Genomic DNA, 22,748 nt, shown 5'->3' on the forward strand with positions numbered 1-22,748 from the left:
GGGACAAGAGGAGGCTGGACAAGTGGAGAACCGAGATCCCAATTACTGCAATTACCCAAGTCTGAGAGCGCACGCAGTCACAACCCCACACACCACCACCACCACCGAGGCGTCACGACGTCGCGTGCGAGAGCCGAGAAGCGTCGAGGGATCGAGTCTAGCCGCGGCGGCAGTCGGCAGGGGAAGGAGGAAGCCCTCGATCGACGGGATGGAGGAGCGCAAGGACGTCGGCATCCTCGCCATGGACATCTGCTTCCCTCCCACCCTGCGTCCACCAGGTGAGCCGCCCGTCCTCACCGCACATCGATTCGCTGGTCCCCGCGCGCTCTGTCTCCTGTGATGCGAATATGCGATGCTGCGGCGCATGGCAGTCTCCGAGCATCCGAATGCGGAGATCAGAGCGGTGCGAATTTTCCTGGGAACTACTCGTGATCGTGACCCTTTTGGGGGGAGTTACTGCTTCGAGGGGTTTTAGGCTCGACTGATGAAATAGTTTTTGGTTTGAGGAGGTGGTTCGCAAGTGGAAATTCTTACAAATCGTGTGCGCGCAGATCATTAGCGATGGTGAAGTGTTCTGATTTCTATAAGAGGAACTCGAGTCCGATGCACCTGCTGCATCTATCACGTCAGATGTTGCACACGCGGCCAGGCCTGATGTTTCGTCCCCTTCAGCAAGCGCGTTAATTAAGGACTGAAATCGATGCGGCGTTAGGAGGAGGGGTTGGTTCATGCACCATGATCGTTAGCGCTGACGCATTTAGTCGATGACTGCAGGAAGCGCTGGAGGCTCATGATGGAGTCAGCAAGGGGAAGTAAACAATTGGGCTTGGGCAAGATTGCATGGCTTTCTGCAGTGATGTGGAAGATGTAATCTCTATGAGGTAATATTCGTAACTTTCGATTCCCCTCTTTTGTTGGAATTAGTCCTCGCAAGGAGTACTACAAACTAGCAAGCGATTATCGCAAAGTCCTATGTTCTTCATGTAGCGCTCTGGCTGTTATGCAAAATGGAAATGAAGAGAAATTCTCTCAGCTTGACAGTTGTCGCGTCGTTGCTGCAAAAGTACAACGTTGATCCTAAGCTAATTGGCCGCTTGGAGGTTGGCAGCGAGACAGTGATAGACAAAAGCAAGTCCATCAAAACATGGCTGATGCAAATTTTCGAGGTTTGTCCCCTGAGACCCAATTACCCAAAAGAGAAAAGAAAACAGACTCCACCTAACCCAAAGTTGCAAAGTGACATTTCATCATTTTACTAGCTCTATTTCAGTTTCACCTAATAATTTGTCATTGTCAACATTTGTTACCAAATACAAACACAGGAAAGTGGTAATACTGACATTGAAGGAGTTGACTCGAGCAACGCATGCTATGGTGGAACAGCTGCCCTGTTAAACTGTCTGAATTGGGTGGAGAGTAAATCATGGGATGGACGTTATGGCCTTGTCGTTTGCACAGATAGCGCAGTTTGTCACCCTAAATCACCTAGTTGTCAATGTTTTCGTTATATCCATTTTGTCCCAGTGCAACATTTAGCACTCAACTGTCTTATGCAATTATTTATGTTCAGGTTTTATCCAGAAGGACCAGCTCGTCCTACAGGGGCTGCTGCTGCTATTGCAATGCTTATTGGTCCAGACGCTCCTATCTCACTTGAAAGAAAATATAGAGCTTCTCACATGGCTCATGCTTACGATTTCTACAAGCCAGATCTTGCTAGTGAATACCCGGTAAGGATTCTGCCTTTTTGGCTCTCATATAAATGCTTACTTTGGCATGCTAATTGGGGCTTCTCTAAATAAAAAAAACATTATTTTTGGTTATTCATTTATCAGACTATAGACTTTCGACATTCCGTTGCTTATTTTTTTGGACTTGACTAGGTTGTTGATGGAAAGCTATCTCAAACATGCTACCTGATGGCTCTGGATTCATGTTATAGACGATTTTGTACCAAGTAAGATTGCTGCCATCATTAATATTTTGATCATCAGTAACATCCTATTCACGCATTGTGGCTGTGAAATCAGGTATGAAAAGCTAGTGGGACAGCAATTCTCAATATCCGATGCAGATTATTGTGTGTTTCATTCTCCATATAATAAGGTACGGTGACTTAACACTTGCTCAAAGACTACCAATTTTTTTGTAGCTGACTTGTTCTTCACAATTTCCTTTTATTACTGCAGCTTGTGCAGAAGAGTTTCGGTCAACTTTTCTTCAATGATTTCATGCGCAACTGCAGGTCCATTTTGTTCTCACGCTTAAATTGCAATCATTTTCCTACTTAATGTGTTGCATTTTGGTCTGTCAGCCAAATCATGTTCTGGAGTTCTCTAAGACCTCCCATTTTTGGGGCTACAAGTTACCCTTTTTTATTTAACACTTTTAGTCCCCAGATAAAGTCTCTTATCTGTTTTGTTTTCTTTCTTCGACACTATCTCAGTTGATAACGATGCTAAAGACAAGCTTCTACCTTTACAAATTTGTCTAGTCAAGAAAGTTACCAAAGCCGTGACCTGGAAAAGGTTCTTTCTTATTTGGAGTGAAATAACTCTTAAAGCTTAATTGATGTAAGCAGTAAGCACTAAACCAATTCTACCAAACTTTCAGGCCTCTCAACAAGTATCAAAGCATTTGTATGACATCAAAGTTCAACCATCAACTTTGCTTCCAAAACAAATCGTAACATGTATACTGCATCTCTGTATGCAGCATTGGCATCTGTAATCTACAATAAGCACACCAGTCTGGCAGTCTAGTGAGTCTTATGTTTTAGTGCATGCCTTTGTGTACTTGTCAATTCTAGGCACAGCTAATTTTATTTCTTGTGCAGGCTGGCCAACGAATCATCATGTTCTCTTATGGCAGTGGCTTGACATCTACATTGTTCTCATTGAGATCACATGAGGGCCAGCATCCCTTCAGCCTAGCAAACATTGCATCTGTGCTTGATGTTACAGCAAAGCTCGAGTCAAGATATGTGGTATGGTCTTCCATCCCTTAATTCTTCACTAGGTCCGATACTAGATATTGTCTTGTTGAAAAGGATAGGAACTCATCATGTATTGCATTATCATGGATCAAACTATTAACGCATATGGTATCTTGGAGGCCTATAGGGCTTCGAAATTCATTTCAGAGTGAATCACTTGGGCATGTTAGTACTATAGCTTCTAGCTAATTGCTCACAGGAACTGACCAAATATTTTTAGATGTTTCTTGACCACAACACCAGGTACCAAAACAGAGGAGGGAAACATCGCGTGCTTACATATTTTTCCTATATTCCAAGAAAAGATTGCTGAAAAATAGAAAGAAATTTTAAAGCTAACTGTGAATTTGACCAACAAACCCTGCTGGCGTTCTGAAGAATTTGTACACAAATACAGGGACACTAACTGCATCAGCCGTGCTTTGGCTCATCATGTCTCTTAATGCTATAATGAAAACGAGTTATATGAGCAAACTTGTCCCTAAAATTGATTTGATCACCTGAGAAGTTCCCTTTTCACCTTTTTTTTTTTGCTAAGCTGTCTAACTTGATCACTTGTTTGTAACTAGACATCACCTGAGAAGTTCGTCGACACACTGAAGCTGATGGAACACCGTTATGGAGCAAAAGATTTTGAGACAAGCAAAGGCATAAGCCTGTTGCTACCTGGTACATTCTACCTTACAAAAGTCGATTCCATGTATAGGAGGTTCTATGACAAGAAGGCGTCCGATGACATTGTTGGGGGGAAAATCAAGGTCAACGATGGCATAGCAAATGGCTTATAGTGGCGAAAACATATAACAAAATAATGTTGCTAGATCGTTGGCATTATTAACTGTAACTGCTGTTCAGTTTGATGTATTATGTTCAGAATTCCCAGTTTAGCCATCCTGTAAATGATTATTCTCTGAAACTATTCACCCTGGTCCTAGCCCCCTGGTTCCTCTGCTCTTTATCTTTGTTATTCGGTTGTGCTTGACCGGAACTTATGAACCCATATTCTAGATATTTTTATTAGGAAAGCAAACTCTACACTATACATCTTACAGTTTACACTGAAAGAATGGCTGAAAGGAAGAGCACGGCACACACACTGACACTGCCGAGCTGATCCCAAAAGAATGCTGCTTTACAGTGAACTGAAACTGTACCAATGCGCCAAGCTGAGCTGAAGCTGCGGCTGCAATCTGCGCTACTACACCTCGACCGTCCTCTGGTTGAGCGCGGTGTACCTCCACCTCTCCTTCTCCACGAAGTCGGCGTCCAAGAACTTGGCCACGAACGCCCACAGCCTGTAGGCGTCCTCGAAGTTGCTCAGGAACCCCAGCGACGCGTTCACCACGAGGATCCCCGCGTCGCCGGCGGCGTCCTTCCTCCTCTTCCCTGGCGTGACCGGGACCGCGCCGCCGTCGTCGCCGATGTGCTCGAGGACGGCGGCCCTGTCGGCGTCGTACTTGTCGGAGAACCAGATGTTGCGCAGGAATCCGCAGGTGAGGGAGATGCCGTGGCGGTCGGCGAGCTTCTGCACCAGCGGTGGTGCCACCCGCTCGCCCTTCCAGTCGAACACGTTTAAGGCCAGCGACGGGCCCCGGTCGAACTTGACCCGCGGGCCGTACAGCCTCACTAGCTGGTGGCCGCCGCCCTCGGCGTGCGGGTGCCGCAGCTTCTGCAGCGCTACCACCAGCCAGTTGCTGATGCACCGCAGCCGGTTGCCGATGGCGATCAGCCCCAGCGCGTCCGCGTGGTCCAGCCCCCGGCACTCCACCTCTATCATGGCACTCTCTTCCTCCTCCTTCGCCGGCTGCTCTGCTCCATGGCCGCCGCCGTACTGTGCTCCCGGCTCCTCCTGGTAGAGGAAGCCATTCTCCTCGCTGATCTCCGCGGCGTCGTCGGGCTGCAGGGTCATGCTGCGGGTGATGGCGGTGGAGCTGAGCGGGCCGGAGAAGGAGCTGGTGGTCTCGACGTCGGCGTCGTCCAGCGGCGGCGGCGGGTCGGCGAGCTTGGGGAAGCTGCGCGAGTGCTCGAGCTCGGTGGAGTAGCCGTCGTGGAGCGACCAGCGTCGAGCGGGCACGATGCTGACGATGCCGATGCTGCGCGCGATGACGGAGCGCTCGAGCGCGGCGAGGCCGGTGGACCTCTTGACGAAGAGCCCCGCGAAGCCGGAGGGGTTCTCGCCGAACACCTTGAAGAAGTTGCAGACGATGAAGTCCGGGCGGATGAGGGAGAGCCCGAGCGTGTCGAGGTCCTTGGTGCCGAGCGCGCAGGCGTCCAGAGCCACGTGCCACCCCTGCTCCTGCGCCGCGCTCATCCACAGGTACGGGTACCTGGCGCCCGTCATGCGGGAAGCCAGAGGGAACACGAAGAGCCCGCGCCCGCCGCCGCGCCGCCGGCCGCGGCACAGCTTCTTGCGGAGGTCGGCGCCGTGGATCCGCATGCTCGGCCAGGCGAAGCTCGCCGGCGTGACCTCCGCGCCACGGCGGCGCGCGCTGTCGGCCATGGCGGCCACGGCCTCGCTCTCGTAGTCGTACACGGGGAGCAGCTGCTTTCCGGGCTGGAACGAGTAGGACTCAGCCAGGAGCCGGAACGCGGTGGTCCGGTTCGCCGTGCACACCATGGCGTACTCGTCCTCGGGGATCTTGAGTGACGCCATGATGCGCCTCGTCACGGCGGCGCCGACCCCCGTCGCGGCGTCCCCGCATTGCACCTGTGCCCGCAGGCTCGCCGACTTGTACGCGATGTCGAAGAAGGGCGGCTGCCACGCGACGGACGCCGCCGATGCCGGCGGAGCGGAGGTGGACGGCAGGGAGGAGTTCATCTGCGCGTGGGAGAAGAGGTTGATGCCGGTGTAGTCGAGGCACACGTGGCGGTCGAGGTGCGGGTACTCCTCGTCCCGGATGGCGTCGGCCCGCGCCAGCGCGCCGTACAGCGGGAACGCGGCGGCGAACTCGGCGTAGGCGTCGGGCAGCGGCGGGAGCGACTCGTGGTTGGTGAACTGCGCCCCCGCGAGCAGTCCCGACGCCGCGGCCTTGACGAAGTTGTGCCGCGACGTCCTCGTCGTGGTGGTTACCGTCGCCGCCGACGCCGCCGTGGTGCTCCCCCGCTTGGCGCGCACCGGCACGCAGCCGGGCAGGCACAGGTAGAGGTCGCGGTCGCGGTCGCGGTCTCGGTGCTCCCGGTTGGAGGCCGCCGGCGCCATCTCGTCTCCGCCGCCTCCTCCTCCTCCTCCTCCTCCCGCCGGGGCGTTCTTGCTCCTGAGGTATTTGTTGATGAGCACGAGCATGGTTGCCTCATGGATGGGGGGAGCTCTTGTCCCCGCGCTCGGCGAGTTGCCGTCCGCGAGCTGTCACGGCGCTGGCGACAGCGACGGCGCGGCCGCCCAGTGGCCGCATGCGGCGCGGCGGCCGGCCGCGGCCTGCCTGCCCCCTTGCCGGGTCGCTTCCCCCTCCCCCTTGCTGCTGGCTGCTGCCGCTGGCTTGATCAACGCCGGGGTGTGCGCCAGTGGGCTCTCCCGCTGCCGAGGAAAGCTTTGTTTTCTTTTTCGCTACCGGTTTTCAGGTAGCAGAGGTGCGTGTGGCTCGCGGCCTCATCACTTCATCAGAGTGACAGCAACCTACAGAGCAGAGAAAAGCTTCAAGCATCCGGCTCCCCTACGGCCTCATCGGGTCAATGACATCGTGCTGACCAATGACATGATTGCTCACTCCGTGTTATTTTCTGGGAAAAAAGAAAGAAAGAAGCGATCTTTCTGATTGGGTGTGAATGTCTCCGACTCGCGGAATCCACGGCTTGATGTCTTCCACCTCCTGCGGTGCCGGCGCTGACCGGCTTCGTTCGTCTCGTCGACCTCCATCGCAGCCGCTGTACAGCATGTGTGTGAATCCAAAGGAATTACGGCGCGGTTTTTTTTCCCCTTCATTTACTACGCTGATGATGAAAACCTCGAGTCGTGCGTGCAGTAGGTTGTCGCTACGAACGTCGACACGCCGCGGCGGGCACCGAAAGAAGGAAGAGGAGAAAATTCTCGATAAATTGGGGGGGAGAGGAGAAAGCAACCGCCGGCAGGGGGACCTCGCCCGTCTCGTCGGATGCGACGGCAATTCCGACCACACGAAGCAGCGACAGCGGCGATCGCTCGCGCGCGCTGACTGGTTCAACATAGTATGGCGCGCCAAAAACAGCTGCTCTGTTCTTCCGGGGGGTTTCTCCGTCACTGTAAGGACGTGTTCGCTTCAGTTTATAAGCTGGCTGAAAAGTCGAAACGGCTGATTTGTTGTGAGAGGAAAACACTGTTTGGTGACTGATAAACCGAACGAATAAGCTGAAGCGAACAGACCCTAGATCGACCGCGAGCGGTAGAAGAAAAACGCACGGCCGGAGAAGAGAGCGGAGGTGACCGGTAACAGCGCCGTGTGCCGGCCGGGAGCGCCGCCCCCGGGAGGGTGGCGGCGGTTTTGGGCTGACCAGTGACCAGCAATCGCCTCGGCTCTGGCAACCATTGACGGGGCCTTCTTCCACTGATCGCGCGGTCGGCCGGTCGGCATTGCAACTTGCGACATGCATGTGGGGCAGAGCATGACGGCGGGCGGGAGGGGGCCGTGGCTAGTGGCGCGTCCACGTCGGGGAAAGCCCCCGTGGCCGAACGGCACATTCTGAAACAGGATTGTTAAACCGGTGCAGGAGTGTTGTCAGTAGACGATAAGATTCCTGCTGATTGGATGATGATGCTGTCTACAGTAGCAATCACCATCTGGTATTTGCGGTTTGCCGGAGGAGAGAGAGCGCAGCAGGGCCAGATTTTCAGCAGGATCCCAGTTGACTGTTGACCCGGGAGTGGCTGCCTGGCTGCTACAATCCTACAATGGCATGCACTCGTTCAGACTAGCATTGGTTGCAGCCGTTTGGTCACAGCCGCCTGAAACCGCTACAGGCAATCTCGTCGTCCTTGTCGTTGGACAGGAGGGAGGGCTGAGAGAGAAGCAAAAAGAAAGAAAGGGCAGCCGTTTGTTCACAGCGATCGATAGCATGATTGATCGGAGCCGGTGGCAGTGGGCAATGGCCACGGCGATCGGCGAGTGAGGGCAAGTGAAGTGCCAAGTGTGGTGGTGGGGGAGGGGTCGCGTCCCACTCGGAAGTGGACCGCACGCCAGCCCGCGCGACCGGTTCAACGATCGCGACGCCGGGAGAGGCGGAGCCGCCGCCGCCGCCGCGCCCAAAAAAAAAAAAAAAATCCCACGCGGTTTCCCGGCCTGCTCGGTGCTCCTGGTCCGCGCGGTGCGCCGACCTGTACGTGTCCCTCGGTGCCGACGTCGAGGGTCCGAGACCACCACCGCCAAGCCACGGACTTTTACGACGGCGATGCCGATGGGGCTGATGGGACGGTAAAAAACGCCACGGTAAACCTGTCGGCGCGCCTCCGTGCTGGGTGGTCAGCCCCGCGGCGTAACTTGGCCATCGTCCAAGTAGCGACTGCGACGGCGAAGGTGCCGACGATTACACTTGCGTTCGGCTGTGGGTGGGCGTCTCTCCTCTCTCCCTGCAGGTGGGGTCGCTGGGTGTCAGAGAGTCACCCATCAACTGTCACCTCTGCGCGTACGGTAAGGAATGTGAGAGGGTTCGCATTCCATGGAATGCTGCCCCTGCCCTGCATCCGCAGGTACAGTAGCGACATCGTGCTAAACGCGATGCTGATCGAGGACACGCACTGTACCTTGAAGCCTGCAAGGCGGGGCCGGGCACGGGGACATTCTTCTCATGGCGTCACCATCGACCCACGTGTCTTTCCTTCACGCGTACACCACTCCACTCCGATCCAGATCCATCGTGAGCGGTTTGGAGTCGAACGTGATCCGGCGTGTCATACTCTCTCCATGCCGGATTACTGATCGTTTCGAGTTTTGGCTTTTCAACTCGGCACGATCGCATCGGTGGTGACGACGACTGGACGAGACGAGAGGGCAACTGGGCTACGGGGCCTTGGAGGGCCGTGTCTGTTCCCCTCCGCGCGAGCAGTCGTCGGCCCAACCTCTTCCTGGAGACTCGAGCGAGGGCCCCAAATCTACCAGCGGGCTTTATCTCTAGGTGGCCCATGTTATCCCCGATGATTAACGTACGGCCCATCTCACTATTTTTTTTTTGAAAAGGGGACCGGCAAAGACTGCCGGACTTGTATTAATTAATAGAGAAGGTAGGCCCATCTCACTATAAACTCTCCAGCGTGAAAAAGAAGAAGAAGAAGAAGAAACAGAGATAGAGAAAACGTTCGGTAGCAGACACTGACAGTGCGTCCGATACTCCTATTCAGAGTTGAGGCCTGCGTCATTTAGATGAGAGAAGAAGCTTTATTTATTGTATTTATTATAAAAATTTAGAAGTCCAACCCCTGCAATATCCATCAAATTTTTTTTAATAATCGTCATGGCATGCTCAATTATCTCTTAATCTAGCTATGCTAGGCTCTACAACTATTGTGGTAGCTCATCATATGTGCTCTATGCCCCCCTATCCATACCTAGCTACCGACTATGGTACACAACTTTCCTTGTTCACACACCACATGTGGATTGGCGGATTTCTAAGGTCTGGTTTGGTTTGGTTGCTTATTTTTAAGCACCCGTCACATCGAATGTTTAGATACTAATTAGGAGTATTAAACGTAGACTATTTATAAAATTCATTACATAAGCGGAGGCTAAACGGCGAGACGAATCTATTAAGCCTAGTTAGTCTATGATTTGACAATATGTTGCTACAGTAAATATTTGCTAATGATGGATTAATTAGACTTAATAGGTTCGTCTCACCGTTTAGCCTCCACTTATGTAATGGGTTTTGTAAATAGCCTACGTTTAATACTTCTAATTAGCATCTAAACATTTGATGTGACATTTGCTAACCAAACGCCCCCTGATAGTCGGTGGTGCTGCACATGCAGCCATTTTTATGGTAAGAGACTATGATCCATTTCTACAAAGCTTAAGGATGCGTCTCGTTCGTCATCAGGCTGCTGTCGCCGCCTGTCACCGTCTCCCGGACGCGACGGAATCCAAAAGATTTGGGCCCTACCACGAGGATACGTGGACATGATACGCATCTCGTGCGTGACAGATATTCATTCATTATCCCAGGATCACGCAACAGATACCGTGGCAGACATGTTCTAATCCCTGGCTCCGTCCATGGAAGCACAAAGATTTTGCGGCCGGGGCCAAAATAAACCACCGTGCCAGCGGATGCCAAGTGAGCCCGGCGGCGCGACCACAGGAACCAGAGCGCCTGCGGCTCAACCGGCGGCTGCGTGAGAGAGGCAAGAGGCGAGGCGGGCGAGGCCAAAGATCTCACGCGCCCTTGGCTGTCCCTTTCCACGCCGCTCTCAACAACAGATAAGCATGGCACCTCAGACCGCGGCGTGGACGCTTCTGGCTTCGAGATGCCGTCCGCGCCTGCGTCGGCATCGGCGCCGGCGTCACGCCCCCGCTATAAATTCGTCACACCGCCCCACCTGCTCCTCTCACTCATTCACTGCTCTGAGTACAGTGCCTGTCAGTCAGTAGGTGAGTGAGGTCAGTGAGCGAGGGGCAGGGGAAGGAAGGGGGAGAAGGAGATGGGGAAGGGATGTCAAGGGAGCGGCGTGGCGGCGGCCGGCGAGGTGGAGGAGAACATGGCGGCGTGGCTGGTCGCCAAGAACACCCTCAAGATCATGCCCTTCAAGCTTCCGCCCCTCGGTACGCGATGAGTCTCTCTGTGTGTGTCCGAGTTCTTGCTGCTTGGCTGATCTTGTTCTCCTAGGATTTATATTCTGCTGGCAGATTAGTACTAGTATGCCGTTTGTTTCCCCTCTAGAAATCGACAGGTTATCGTGCAAATCGGTCCCCGGCAGTGCAGAAATCTAGGTAGCCCTGACAAGATTCAGTCTTTTTTACATTATCCTGTCCTGGTTGCACGTGTTGTAGTCAGGAATCTAGATCCAGGATTTGGATCCGCCATGGTGTAGAAATTAGGCCTTGTTTAGTTCGCGAATTTGGGAGGTGCCAAATTACTGTTACAGCACTGTAGCACACTGTAGCGTTTCGTTTGTATTTGTGAATTATTGTCCAAATATTGACTAATTAGGCTCAAAAGATTCGTCTCGTAAAGTACAACAAAACTGTGCAATTACTTTTTAATTTTATCTACATTTAGTACTCCATGCATGTACCGCAAGTTTGATGTGATGGAGAATCTTCTTTTTGCATAGTGTCAAAGTTGGAAGTTGGGAGTAACTAAACATGGCCTTATATTACCTTACTTATCTGCGAAATCACTGCAGTGTCAGACAGTAGGCAAGAAGGCATGCTGATAGTAGTGTTGTTTTGGATAGTCTGTCAGAAGCCAGAACGCGATTACTCTAGTGTTTAGGCATGCTGACAGTGAGAATTTGGCATTTTCAGGCCCCCATGATGTCCGTGTGCGCATGAAGGCAGTGGGGATCTGCGGCAGCGACGTGCACTACCTCAGGGTGCGTGCGTTGTTCATCGATCCATGGATGGATGGAGTTTAAGAAAAAGGAAATCAGATTGCATTCGTAACATGGATGTCACTTCCTGAATCATCGCAGGAGATGCGCATCGCGCACTTCGTGGTGAAGGAGCCGATGGTGATCGGGCACGAGTGCGCGGGCGTGATCGAGGAGGTTGGCGCCGGCGTGAAGCACCTGTCCGCCGGCGACCGCGTGGCGCTGGAGCCCGGCGTGAGCTGCTGGCGGTGCCGCCACTGCCGCGGCGGTCGCTACAACCTGTGCGAGGACATGAAGTTCTTCGCCACCCCTCCCGTGCACGGCTCGCTGGCGCACCAGATCGTGCACCCGGCGGACCTGTGCTTCAAGCTCCCCGACAACGTGTCCCTGGAGGAAGGCGCCATGTGCGAGCCCCTCAGCGTGGGCGTCCACGCGTGCCGCCGCGCCGGTGTCGGGCCGGAGACGGCGGTGCTCGTGATGGGCGCGGGGCCCATCGGCCTCGTCGCGCTCCTTGCCGCGCGGGCCTTCGGCGCGCCCCGCGTGGCGATCGTGGACGTGGACGAGCACCGGCTCTCCGTGGCGCGGTCCCTCGGCGCGGACGCGGCGGTGCGGGTGTCGCCGAGGCCGGACGACGTGGGGGAGGAGGTGGAGCGGATCCGGGCGGCGCTGGGCGGCGCGGAGATCGACGTGACCCTGGACTGCGCCGGGTTCAGCAAGACGGTGGCGACGGCGCTGGGGGCGACGCGCCCCGGGGGGAAGGTGTGCCTGGTGGGGATGGGGCACAACGAGATGACGGTGCCCCTGACGTCGGCGGCGATCCGGGAGGTGGACGTGGTGGGCGTGTTCCGGTACAAGGACACCTGGCCGCTCTGCATCGAGTTCCTCCGCAGCGGCAAGGTGGACGTGAAGCCGCTCATCACCCACCGCTTCGGGTTCTCGCAGCGGGAGGTCGAGGAGGCGTTCGAGGTCAGCGCGCGCGGCCGCGACGCCATCAAGGTCATGTTCAACCTCTAGGCCGCCGCCGCCCGCGGCTGCGCGCTTCCGGGAATAAAATAAAGTACTTTATCGGTGGCGAGTATATGCCATGGCGTTGGATTGGATTGGAATTACCATCCGTGGCTTTGTTGCGTCTTTCGCTGTGGCTTGTTGTTTGTTGCTGTCTGGTCTGACTGAGGGCTTTCGAATGAACTGGAATGGGCTGGTCTTTTGGCACCGACTCAAGCCTTGGAAACAACAACGGGAGGGGATTGGAGGCTGTCCAATTTTTTGCTGGGCCAAACGTCGCCTCTAATTCACAGGAATGGGCTTCAAGTCCGGAAAGCCCGTTCCACAAAGATATCCAGCCTACGGGCCTTTCCTTAGAGCTTCGGCCTGCGAACGACTTGGGCTGGTTCGACGATGAAGCTGACGTGTCCGCCCATGTTACTCTGCTAATTGTACATATGGAGTCTAATTCGCGAGACGAATCTATTAAGCCCAATTAATCTATGATTTGATAATATGGTGCTACTCGCGAATTAACACAAGGTTCTGCAATTAATTTTATAATTAGTTCATGTTTAATTTTATAATTAGTTCATGTTTAGTCCTCCTAATTAGCATCCGAATATTCAATATGACACTACTAAAATTTAGCACCTAATATCCAAACATCTTAAGGTGACTGGTTGACTGCTCGGTGTAGCCATTAGCGGCGGAAGACGACAAGGATCGCCTTTTTCCAGGACCAGGAGCCCATACAGCCTCCATAGGCAAGTGGAGTGGTGGGAGAAGCACGGTTCAATGGAACAGTAGTTGCATTCATTTCTACCCGCTGCTGTCACTTGTTTTTCGTTTCTTGAGAACGATCACTGTCACTTGAGATACACAGAACTCCTATGCAACATGTGATGGTTCATGTAGCAGTTTCATTATGTGGCAGGCACGTATGTTCGTTTGACTTGTTTCGATCACTAGTTATCCGAATTAAAAAATTTTCTGACCTCTTCTTTTGGTGGATAAAATGTTGAGGCTTTTCTTTCTTTATTTCCTGCAGTCCTGAACTCTCAAGTGCATTCATTCATCACTCATCAGGCCATGGATTCTTCAGGTTCAAGTAACGGTTCAACAAAATTCGATCACCCGCAGAGCAGATTATGGAATGCAATGTAATTTTAGGTGGCGTTTGGTTAGCTCAAATGTAACTAATCTGATTACGAAAGGCAACGAATCCCATTACGTATGTTAGGTTGCGGTGGTTTGTAATCAATTGATACTGTAATCGAATTTCTTAAAATAATATCTATGCAAGCTTCTTAACCCTCATCTACCGTAATCAGATACAACACCTACACCATAATCTGATTAAGTTACCAAAATGCAACCAAACAAAGAGGGTAATCACCCATTCCGCCATCAAATACACTGTAATCTGATTCCTTTTACGTTTACGCTACCTTAGCACAAATCAAACAATGTTCCATAAAAGATAGCATAGAAACAACGGGTGCACAATATTATAAAGCGAAGTTACTGGTGGTGCACATTATTGTAAGCAGAAATCAGGCGCGGGGCCGAGTCCCACCGCGTGGAGACTGGAATCGGGCGTCGCCTTGCCGGCCGGTTGCTTAGCTGCTTGGAATGCGCGGTCGGCGGCCTCGCCCAGCCAACGGCGTCGCGGCCTGCCCTGATTTCCAGGACCTGGGTGTGCGTGTGCCGCCATTGTTTAGCTTCGGTCTGCCAGCGACACGACATGGATTGGGTTTGGATTGCGGCGACCGATGACGTCCGTGCCAGGTGACCATGTTTACTACAATTGTAAACCAGTGGCCATCTACGCCCGGTTCCTCTTCATTACCTTGATGAATTGGGAATAAAATCTGTGAAAGAAAACCATAAGTTGTCGGTTTGAACAACCTTAGGTTGTTAGTTTAGCAAAACATAAGTTGCCAGTATAGGATAGCATAAGTTATCAGTTCAGCAAAGCTCGGTTTCTTAGTCCAGCGAAAAGAGCATAAGTTGTCAGTTTGGAAAAAAAAGCGAAGAAGGTGCTAATTAGCTAAAGGCATGAGTTGCTAGGGATAAAATAGAAGCATTGATGCATGAGGGGCATGTTAACTACCATATCATAATCTGTGTTTAGAAAGTCAAAAGCCTTCTCGATCATCTTGCTGTACGTTCCTCTTGACATCATCTGTACCTATGTTTTTTGTGTGGCAAAAAAAAAACAGAAAGGCATGCGTGTAATCTTGACATTGCCTATAACATAAAGCTGAGGTATAAGAAAGTAAGGAAAACCAATTAATGATGATTACCCCAATCCAAGGAGACATTATCTTTTTCCTCTTTTGCTTTGGATCTTTTGATAACACATAAGTTCCCACTTGAAGTGCACTGGTGTCTAGGGATCTGCCCATCAGCATACTTTTTGCTATTTCATATGCAGTGTTGGTGACTTCATTGGATTTGAATAAAATTGGGCTGCACCATTGTCATAGATAATGCTCACATAAGTTGTTAGAATTGTATAAAGAATGCTTAGAAGGAGGAGGTAGAAAAAACTTAAAAATGCTCACATACCTCGTGTCATCACCAATTCTTCTCCTGTTGTACTTGCACAATTCATTGTATAGTTCATCCATTTCAGGCCTTGACTCGTACTTCACATTCATAACATGCTCATCACCTAGTTCATTGTCTTCATGTGCCGCTTGTTTGCTGGTTTCCTCTCCTAGCTTTTTACTTGAAATCTTCATTGCTTGCTCATAAGTCTGTTTGCTAACCGAGTCTTTTTTCATGATACCCTAAAAAAGAGTACATAAAGATAGTTCAGTTCATGTGGGTTGTATTCGGTAGAAAAAACATACGGATTGTGCAAATTTGGGAAAAAAAGGTGCTGATGGTAAACTATGTAAGTTGCTTCAGATAGTTTCCTATATAGAACTGTACGGTACACAATATTAGGCTATATTAGTGTTCAAAAAGGACTAGTATACAAACATCCAACGGTCAAAATTAATCATATACTACTGAAACCTTCACCTGTGGTATGGGTAGTATACATTAGTATAGGTAGTATAAGGGTATCATGGTAAAAAAACACAAATGATATCACTAAAATTTTATTTTTGACACTAGCATAAAGTTTAAAAGGCCATTCCATTTGAAATATCACTTTTCACATGTAATAATTAATAAATCATCCATAATCATGAACATTTAGATCTTATATATATACTATATACTACTAAGTAGTAGTATTGTGTACCGTAAAAGAGCTCTTAGGTTGCTCCTAGCTTGATCAAACAAATAAAAGGGAATTGACATGGCAATTATTTAACTAGCAGACACATGGTTGCACATTCTATTTTATTACTACCTTATCTGGTTGTTTGTTCAGTTGACCATCTTCTTCCAGGCGGCCTTTCCCCTTTGACTCATTTTCTACATTGCCTACCCTTTTCAACCCTTTCCTCTTCTTGGCATTTACAATTTCCTCCTGCTCCTGCCGCCTAGTCCTCTGTTGATTTTTCTGTGCCGCCTCTTGATTTTGTGAGTCCTCAAACTTTTGCATTCTAGAGTAAGCTCTAGTCATTCTCCTTGTGGAGGGGGCCGCATCAATAACTTCGATTTTGCGCTTTGCCATACTGAAAAATTAGCGTACAATAACAGATCATTCGGTGGCTAGTGTGATGTTCCAAATCATACAATATATATTTAAAAGTTGCTACTGTTGGAATCGTGTGATAGATATTGAGAATGACTGTGAATTGTAGATATGCCATATTATGCAACAAAATTACTATAAAAATAGAAAACAACTCAAACGCCAGCAAAGTTATCTTCGGACACTGAAAAAAAGCTGTATGAGTTGGCCATGTAACATGAGTGCATTTGATTTCATAGCATGATTTGCATAAGTTGCTACCCAAAATTGCCATAGCATCTAGACCTAATATCCAAATATGTTGCCACGCTAGAAAATGAAGTCCCGAAATTATCTTTCGCCACCCCCTCTAACCCTAATATGAGCAATCCCCATCCAAAGTCGCCGCTTGCACGGGGCAAAAAGGAAATCGAAGAGGGAGAATACAGGGGAAAACTCGCCTCGATTTGTCATCAGGAGGAGCCCTACATCCGGCATCGGTGATTGTGCATCCCGCATGAGATGCACCATCGTCCACCTCCCCACTGATCCCCACAGACGATGCTTGCATTTGGGCGTCGCCACCTACTCTCGCTCGTGTGTGGTTGGGAATAGTCACGTACCCTGCGGCGGCTGTGGTGCGAATCACCCTATCCTCTTCTCCTTCGGCACTCATGGATGCCATTGACATGGAATCCAGTCGCGGCGTCGTGCTCTCCGCTCATCGTATCTGGCTAGGAGCGCGGCGGCGCGATCTATTTTTGCTAGTGGAGTAATGGCTAACGCTCTCTCCTGCTCAAGGTCGAAGAAGGTTGACACAGTGGTGCTGGGGTGCGTGAACAGCAGCAACATGTGGGACAAGTCGCACGTCGAATAGTTGTCGGCCTCCTGGATGAGGAGCCGTGACGTCGGAGTCAACTTGTACACCGTCTGACTTTCAGCTGACGCAGACTCCTCGTCGTCCTCCTCGAACAGCCCGAAGAAGGCAAGGAAGCGCCGGAGGCGGCTGAGGTATGGCGCTTTTGCCGAGACGAGGCCGATCTCCTTGATGAGGTTGGAGACGGTGGCCGCCCCACCGCAGCGTTTGCTAGCAGTTGGAATGCCCAACTCCACGGCGCACTTGATCGTCGCGACTTGAAATGGGCGAGGCTAAGGCTGAACAGGCGACCGTACCCTCGCAGCATCTCGCTTTTCTGCTCTCCATTCGACATGGTGTCGCTGCATGCAAAAGGCAGGAACAAAAGAATTGGCATTAGAGACTATGTCAATTCAATTATATTCCTTTTTTTTGAAAAAAAAAGAATTGACATTAGAGACTAAGTATGTATATAGTCAATCATATATAAGTTGCAATTGAAGGGCGGGCCTGGTGCAAGCGGTAGAATTTTACCGCCTGTGACCGGAAGGTCTTGGGTTCGAGTCGCGGTCTCCCCGCATTGCACAGACGAGGGTAAGGCTTACCACTGACATCTTTCCCCAGACCCTATACAGAGCGGGAGCTCTCTGCACTGGGTACACCCTTTTTTTATTATACATATATAAGCTATAATTATATAAAACAAAAAAGAAACAAAACAATTATATACTAGCACACATAACAGTGTGTCACACACTGTTTTGGTGGTGGCCTCCTGGCATGATGCATTAGCGCCAGCAGCAGCAGAAGCATTGCCATGACAGCCTTCATGATCGATGCACATGTACTTCGGAGTTGTCGATCGACCTCTGCTCTGAATAGTGAAGATGAAGGTGCACAGATGTATCGAGAGATCGATGCTAGCTGCGTTGCAGATATTGACATTGATGATCATGTATATATACACGCAACGCGACGCAAGGAGGAGGACTGGAGGAGGCGAGATCGTACGTGTTGGCGTTGCTTGGGGTGAATGTGCATGTGCTGCGCATGAGAGATGTGTCAAGTGAACGCCATGCCCAACTTGCCGCAAGCAACAACATCTGCATGAGCGGAACAGAAACTGACAGGGTTGCTGCAGCTGCTGGCAGGCCTCATCACTTGGCAGAAAACATGCACCTGCTGCTCTAGAAAGATGCCCGCAGCTGCTCCACCCCCGCATGTACATGTATGTGCCAGTGTCAACGGAGCCAACGATCAACTTGATCTGTTGCCTGTTTTGTGATAGCATCCTAACCCTCGTTGCAAGTGCTTACGTACGAAATACAAAGATCAAGAACGAATCCTACACAACCTCGCAGTCCATCCGTCTAATAAGGCACGAAAAGCGTATGACCGAGTAGAAAAAGAACCCTCGTTGTAAGTGCTTTCAACAAATCTCCAAAAATCAGCAAATGAATGAAGTACGCACGTCGTTGAGCTACCAAAGATCACACAATTCCCATTCAACATAGAGACCATCGTGCATCATTGTTAGCGGAACAACATCCACCGCAGGCTCCAAAATGGGAACCTGCACAGGACGGTCAATGTTTCCGTTCAGTCAATCGCAAAAAGACAGGTTACATCAATATCTACACAACGAGTTATCCCTATGAAGTTACACCTTCGACAACGTCGCCCCCCTCAAGAGTCACTACTTCCTCGCCTCTAGAGTCACGGCCTTCGCCACACCCACATCCATGGTCTCTTCGCCTAAAAATTATCCCGCCCACATCAAGGGTGGATCTACAGTACTGTACTGGAGGCATGCGTCATTTAGATGAAAGAAGAAGCTTTACTCATTATATTTATTTTAAAAAAATAAAACTCCAAACCCTACGATATCCATCAGATTTTTTAATAATTGTCCATTTTCTATAAAGCTTAAGGATGCGTCTCGTTCGTCATCATCAAGCTGCTATCACCGCCGGTCGCTATCTCCCGGACGCCCTTTTTTTATACATATATAAGCTGCAATTATATAAAATAACAAAGGAACAAAACAATTATATACTAGCACACATAACAGTGTGTGACACACACTATTTTGATGGTGACCTCCTGGCATGATGCATGAGCGCCAGGAGCAACAGAAGCATCGCCGCGACAGCCTTCATGATCGATGCACGTACGTACCTTCTTCAGAGCTGTCGATCGACCTCTGCTTTGAAGAGTGAAGACAAAGGTGCGCAGTTGTATCAAGAGATCGATGCTAGCTGCGTTGCGTTGGGTTGAACCGGATATTGACATCGATGATCATGTATATCTACACGCGATGCGAACGCGAAGCAAGGAGGAGGACTGGAGGAGGCGAGATCGTACGTGTTGGCGTTGCCTGGGGGAATGTGCATGTGCTGTGCATGAGAGATGTGTCAAGTGAACGTCATGCCCAACTTGCCGCAAGCAACAACATCTGCGTGAACGGAACAGAAACTGACAGGGTTGCTGCAGCTGTTGGCAGGCCTCATCAGTTGGCAGAAAACATGCACCTGCTGCTCTAGAAAGCTGCCCGCAGCTGCTCCACCCCTGCATGTGCATGTATGTGCCAATGTCAACGGAGACAGCGATCAACTCGATCTATTGCCTGTTTCGTGATAGCATCCCAACCCTCGTTGCAAGTGCTTACGTATGAAATACAAAGATCAAGAACGAATCCTACGCAACCTCGTGGTCCATCCGTCTAATAAGGTACGAAAAGCGTATGACTGAGTAGAAAAAGAACCCTCATTGTAAGTGCTTTCAACAAATCTCCAAAAATCAGCAGATGAATGAAGTACGCGCATTGTTGAGCTACCAAAGATCACACAATTCCCATTCAACATAGAGACCATCGCGCATCGTTATCAGCGGAACAACATCCACCGCAGGCTCCAAAATGGGAACCTGCACAGTTCGGTCAATGTTTCCGTTCGGTCAATGTTTCCGTTCAGTCAATCGCAAAAGGATAGGTTACATTAGTATCTACACAACGAGTTATCCCTATGAAGTTACATCTTCGACAACGTCGCCCCCCTCAAGAGTCACTACTTCCTCGCCTCCGGAGTCACGGCCTTCGCCATGCCCACATCCATGGTCGCTTCGCCTAAAAATTATCCCACCCACATCCAGGGTGGATCTACAGTACTCTACTGGAGGCCTGCATCATTTAAATGAAAGAAGAAGCTTTACTCATTGTATTTATTATAAAAAAACAAAACTCCAAACCCTGCGATATCCATCAAATTTTTTTAATAATTGTCAATTTTCTATAAAGCTTAAGGATGTGTCTCGTTCGTCATTATCAAGCTGCTATCGCCGCCGGTCGTCGTCTCCCGGACACCCTTTTTTTATACATATATATGCTGCAATTACATAAAATAACAAAGGAACAAAACAATTATACACTAGCACACATAACAGTGTGTGACACACACTATTTTGATGGTGACCTCCTGGCATGATGCATGAGCGCCAGCAGCAGCTGAAGCATTGTCGCGATAGCCTTCATGATCGATGCACGTACGTACCTTCTTCGGAGCTGTCGATCGACCTCTGCTCTGAAGAGTGAAGACGAAGGTGCGCAGTTGTATCAAGAGATCGATGCTAGCTGTGTTGCATTGGGTTGAACCGGATATTGGCATCGATGATCATGTATATATACACGCAACGCGAATGCGACGCAAGGAGGAGGACTGGAGGAGGCGAGATCGTCCGTGTTGGCGTTGCCTGGGGGGAATGTGCATGTGCTGCGCATGAGAGATGTGTGAAGTGAACGCCATGCCCAACTTGCTGCAAGCAGCAACATCTGCGTGAGCGGAACAGAAACTGACAGGGTTGCTGCAGCTGCTAGCAGGCCTCATCACTTGGCAGAAAATATGCACTTGCTGCTCTAAAGCTGCCCGCAGCTGCTCCACCCCCGCATGTACATGTATGTGCTAGTGTCAACGGAGCCAACGATCAACTTGATCTGTTGCCTGTTTTGTGATAGCATCCCAACCCTCGTTGCAAGTGCTTACATAGAGCTTTTGGGCAACCCAGTGTCAAAGCAGCTTTTGGGCAAAAGCACATAGAGCTTTTTGACCTTTTGGTTGGTTTTTGGCTTTTGCAAAAGCAAAAGCAGGTTCAAAAGCTCAACCAAAGGCACCCTGAGGAAGGGCTTTTAAATGAACTGGAACGAGCTGTCCAATTTTTTGTTGGGCCAAAAGTCGCCTCTAATTCACAGGAATGGGCTTCAAGTTCGGAAGCCCGTTCCGCAAAGATATCCAGCCTATGGGCCTTTCCTTAGAGCTTTAGCCTACGAACAACTTGGGCTAGTTCGACGACAAAGCTGATGTGTCTGCCCATGTTACTCTGCAAGCTGCTACAGCTCAGCTCAGCAGAATAAGATGCAGCTGTCAAGTGTGATCGCGACGGCACGGGAGCAGCATACTACGGGCCCATTTGTTTTAGGTTTTTAGTAGCGATTCTCTGAAAATCTAGCTACTCTAAAAAGCTGTTGTCCACAAAATCTGCTGGTAAGAGAAGCAGGGTGTTTGGCAACCTGATTTTCTGTTAGGGACAGGAAGCTCAACGGCGGGGTGGAGCTCGGCAGTCGACGGCACTGACGGGCGGGGATTCTTAAATCCCCGGCCGGAGGGGCCATGGACGGCGCCAACAGGAGGTGGAGGGGGTAGAGGAGAGTGTGTGAGAGAGGTTCGGCTAGCGGCCACGTGGAAAAGATGGCCGGAGTGGGAGGGATAGGCCGGCGGGTGGAGCTCTGTTTGGCATCAACCTTCGGGGCCATTGCTGTTGGTCGATGCCGATGGGTTGGTGGGCTTGAAGTCCCGATGGTCGGGAGAGCAGCAAGGCGCGGAGGGGCAGGCGGTGCGCCACAGACTAGCCAGGAGGGGCCAGCGACGGGTGGCGGAGGGGCCGGCAGCGGCGCGCTGACTGGCCGGGAGGTACCGGCGGCAGGGTGCGAAGGGGAGAGGAGAGGGGGTGCTAGAATCTGCAGGATTTTCCCACAAGAGGCATCCCGTCCGATTCTCAGGTCACGTTACGCGTTCGCTCTGGAGAAAATCGATTGCTGTGTGGAATCAAACATGAATTGCGGCGTTTGGGAGGGGTTGTTTGATTTTTTTTTTCCAATAGAATCTGGCCAGAATCGGAAACAAAGAGACCTACATGTAGCTGGCTGACTACTCGGTCTAGCCATCGGCGGAGGAAGACAACATGGATCGCCTTTTCCTAGGAACATGAGCCCATACAGCCAGGCCCAACCCTTTGGGGGGTGGGGGGCTGAACTGTGCAGCCGCCCTGGGCCCAAAAAACGGAGGGGCCCATCCCATGCATGCATGTATAGTACAGGAGTATACGTCTACGAGCAGCAGCAGGCCAACAGCTCCACCAACCAACCGATGAACGGATCAAATTCGGGCCCTGTTTGTTTCCACCCTCCTAAAATTTTAGCTCCTAAAACGTTTTAGTCAGCTTTTAGTCAGCTCCTAAAAGACTGTTTGGTTCTAGTGACTAAAACTGACTAAAGGCAATAAATGCTATGGCAAAAAGACCATGCTGTCCTCCCCATGCCCCTGCTCCTTCTCTGCCTGGAGCCTCTTCTTCCCCACCCCGCCCCACACACACACGCACCCGCCCCTCCCCTCCCGGCCCTGAGCCCTCTCGCTGCCTCTGCCACCGCCGACCGACGCCCTCCTCCCGCCGGTGCCGCCCCCTCCCCTCCTGTTCTTCGCCGGCGCCACCCCCTAACCCTCCAATCTAG

The 22,748-nt window shown here is 50.9% G+C and overlaps 3 protein-coding genes across 6 annotated transcripts; 2 read left to right on the forward strand and 1 right to left on the reverse strand.

Moving 5' to 3' along the window:
* LOC101761667 (hydroxymethylglutaryl-CoA synthase) lies at nt 1-3,914 on the forward strand. Of its 4 annotated transcripts, XM_012847103.2 has the most exons (9): nt 1-278; nt 775-881; nt 1,034-1,166; nt 1,323-1,730; nt 1,884-1,957; nt 2,031-2,106; nt 2,190-2,245; nt 2,837-2,986; nt 3,565-3,914. In XM_012847103.2, the coding sequence occupies exons 2-8, from the start codon at nt 841-843 to the stop codon at nt 2,877-2,879; spliced, it is 831 nt and encodes a 276-aa protein (XP_012702557.1). In that variant the 5' UTR covers nt 1-278; nt 775-840; the 3' UTR covers nt 2,880-2,986; nt 3,565-3,914. The 4 variants fall into 4 exon arrangements, with proteins under 4 accessions (XP_012702557.1, XP_012702558.1, XP_022683281.1 ...); XM_012847104.2 differs by lacking the exon at nt 1-278 and having other exon boundaries at nt 388-881; nt 988-1,166; XM_022827546.1 differs by lacking the exon at nt 1-278 and having other exon boundaries at nt 390-881; nt 1,042-1,166.
* Nucleotides 3,915-3,984: 70 nt separating this feature from the next.
* Nucleotides 3,985-6,744, reverse strand: LOC101761276. The gene has a single exon (XM_004974027.4). The coding sequence runs from the start codon at nt 6,276-6,278 to the stop codon at nt 4,194-4,196; it is 2,085 nt and encodes a 694-aa protein (XP_004974084.1). The 5' UTR covers nt 6,279-6,744; the 3' UTR covers nt 3,985-4,193.
* Nucleotides 6,745-10,334: 3,590 nt separating this feature from the next.
* On the forward strand, nt 10,335-12,720 carry LOC101760873 (sorbitol dehydrogenase). The gene is made up of 3 exons (XM_004974026.4): nt 10,335-10,719; nt 11,425-11,492; nt 11,592-12,720. Exons 1-3 carry the CDS (start codon nt 10,599-10,601, stop codon nt 12,501-12,503), a joined length of 1,101 nt encoding a protein of 366 aa, XP_004974083.1. The 5' UTR covers nt 10,335-10,598; the 3' UTR covers nt 12,504-12,720.
* The last annotated feature ends 10,028 nt before the right edge of the window (nt 12,721-22,748 follow it).

Source organism: Setaria italica, chromosome VI, assembly GCF_000263155.2.
Source record: "Setaria italica strain Yugu1 chromosome VI, Setaria_italica_v2.0, whole genome shotgun sequence".
Classification (NCBI taxonomy): domain Eukaryota; kingdom Viridiplantae; phylum Streptophyta; class Magnoliopsida; order Poales; family Poaceae; genus Setaria; species Setaria italica.